This window comes from Asparagus officinalis, chromosome 1 (assembly GCF_001876935.1).
Source record: "Asparagus officinalis chromosome 1, Aspof.V1, whole genome shotgun sequence".
Classification (NCBI taxonomy): Eukaryota; Viridiplantae; Streptophyta; class Magnoliopsida; order Asparagales; family Asparagaceae; genus Asparagus; species Asparagus officinalis.
The window spans coordinates 68,687,661-68,689,938 of NC_033794.1; the positions used below are offsets into that span (position 1 = coordinate 68,687,661).

At 40.8% G+C, this 2,278-nt stretch overlaps 1 protein-coding gene across 1 annotated transcript; it reads left to right on the top strand.

The window, feature by feature from the left end:
- On the top strand, positions 252-1,315 carry LOC109835489. The gene is made up of 2 exons (XM_020403467.1): positions 252-506; positions 1,172-1,315. The coding sequence occupies exons 1-2, from the start codon at positions 252-254 to the stop codon at positions 1,313-1,315; spliced, it is 399 nt and encodes a 132-aa protein (XP_020259056.1).

A 2,278-nucleotide genomic window follows, 5' to 3' on the forward strand; every position in this document is an offset into this window, starting at 1 on the left:
AAAGAGCAGGTATGGTTACTATATTTCGATAGTGCGGCAAGAGCGAGTCTTACTGGTCGAGTTATTGTCGGAGTGGGAGTAGTCTTTATCTCTCACAAAATCATGTGCTACCACGAGCCGTTTCTCTAACGGAGTCATGCTCTAATAATGTAGCCGAATACAATACTTTGTTGGTTAGCCTGGATATAGCTAGACAGCTGGGGGTGAAGCACCTAGAAGCATATGGCAACTCGCAACTCGTCGTTAACCAGATGAAGGGAGAATATGAGGTTATAAATGAGGATCTCATCCCTTATCATACAGCAGCGATCGCATTGGCTGAATCTTTTGAAGGTTTCTACATTGACTATGTACCCCGTCTCAAGAATACTTATGCCAACGTGCTAGCGTCGCTTGCGGCCACATTGGCTCTACCTGAAGGAGCTACTCAACAAATCACCGTGACAAGCAAACATTTGTTCAAGTCGAAGTATGTGTTTCAGATCAACGTGATTGAAGATGAGCCTGTAATACTTGAACCTAAAGATTGGTGATTTTCGATCATTGATTATGTCTTATATGGCTTATTGCCTGAAGACATCAAGGAAAGAGAATCTATTCGTAGACGAGCACCCAGGTTCTACTACGATGCCTAATCTTTGACTTTGTACTGAAGATCGTATGATGGGCTATTACTTTGCTGTTTGTCAAAGAGAGAAGCAAAAGAAGCTCTTAAGGAAGCGCATGATGGCATCTGTGGAGCTCATCAACCCGGTCCTAAATTATGGGACTGACTACGTAGATTGGGTTATTACTGGCCTAACATGGTATAAGATGCCATCGCCTATGCCAAACGATGCAATGCCCGCCAGATACATGCTAACTACATGCATCGACCGCCCGAGCACCTTCACCCGTCAGCCACTTCATAGACTTTTGAAATATGGGGTATAGACATTGTTGGCCCAATAACCCCATCCTCTTCCAAGGGACATCGCTTTATTTTAGCGATAACTGATTACTTCTCTAAATAGGCAGAAGCAATCCCGTTGAGAAAAGTTAAAACGAGTGATGTTGTTAAATTCTTAAAACATCACATCATATACAGATACGATATTCCGAGGCGTATCATCCATGACAACGGACCCTAGTTTGTTAGCTAAGCTTTCACCCGATTCTGTGATAAATTCAGATCAAGAATTTGGCTTCAACAACTTATAACCCTGCTGCTAATGGGCAAGCAGAAGCATTCAATAAGACCATCATCAGAATTCTCACTAAGGTGGTTTCAACGAATAAAAGAGACTGGAATGAGAAGTTGGGTCAAAGCTTGTGAGCTTATCGCATAACAGTTTGTACACCGACAAGAGCGACATCATATTCTTTAGTATATGGATGTGAAGTTGTATTACCACTGGAAATCCAAATTCCATCTCTGTGAATAGCACTTGCAACTAGCATGACCACAGAAGAAAGTCATCGCTGACGTCTTGAAGAACTGGAAGCGCTAGATGAGAAGAGACTACTGGCTCAACAACACATTAAGCTTTATCAAGCTCAGATTTCCATAGCATTCGATAAAAAGGTTAGATACCGCACATTCAAGGAAGGTGACTTGGTTCTTGCCGTTCGGCACCTAATGATTTTGAATTCTAAAAAGAAAGGGAAGTTCGAGCCAAAATGGGAGGGACCATTTGTGGTAGAAACTATTTACTCAAATGGAGCTTATCGTCTTGTCACTCAAGATGGTGACAAGCTCATGATACCTATCAATGATAAATTTTTGAAGAAATATTACCCATAGACCTAATGGTCAAATATGCCTCACAGGAGGAGGAGAAACAAAGAAAGGTAATGGTTTCCTCACTTCGTCTCCTCCAAATTTCCCTCACTAATCCTCTTTAATAGGATAGTGGGACTATAAAATCATCATGTTAATGATCGCCTCTGATTATTGATGTTTTTGCTCAAAACAATATCTTTCCAATAGTAACTTAATATGTGATGTGTTACTGCATGATTTTCCTAACGTCGTCATTTCTCCAAATGACGTGTGTTTTCCAACTTAGGCCTATCAAGTGATGTGCCTTTATTTTTATCACCATCATCATACTGCTAAGTCACTGAACAATATGATTTTCCTAACGTCATCATTTTCCCCAAATGATGTTCGTTTTCCTAACTTAGGCCTACCAAGTGATGTGCCTTTGATTTCATCACCATCGTCACACTACTAAGTCACTGAACGATATGATTTTCCTAACGTCATTATTTCCCCCAAATGACGTTCGTTTTTTCC

Coding starts and splice junctions, on each gene's coding strand:
- LOC109835489 (XM_020403467.1), top strand. CDS start 252: ATGAAGGGAGAATATGAGGTTATAAATGAGGATCTCATCCCTTATCAT. Junction 507..1,171: donor ACGTGATTGAAGATGAGCCT/GTAATACTTGAA, acceptor TGATAAATTCAG/ATCAAGAATTTGGCTTCAAC.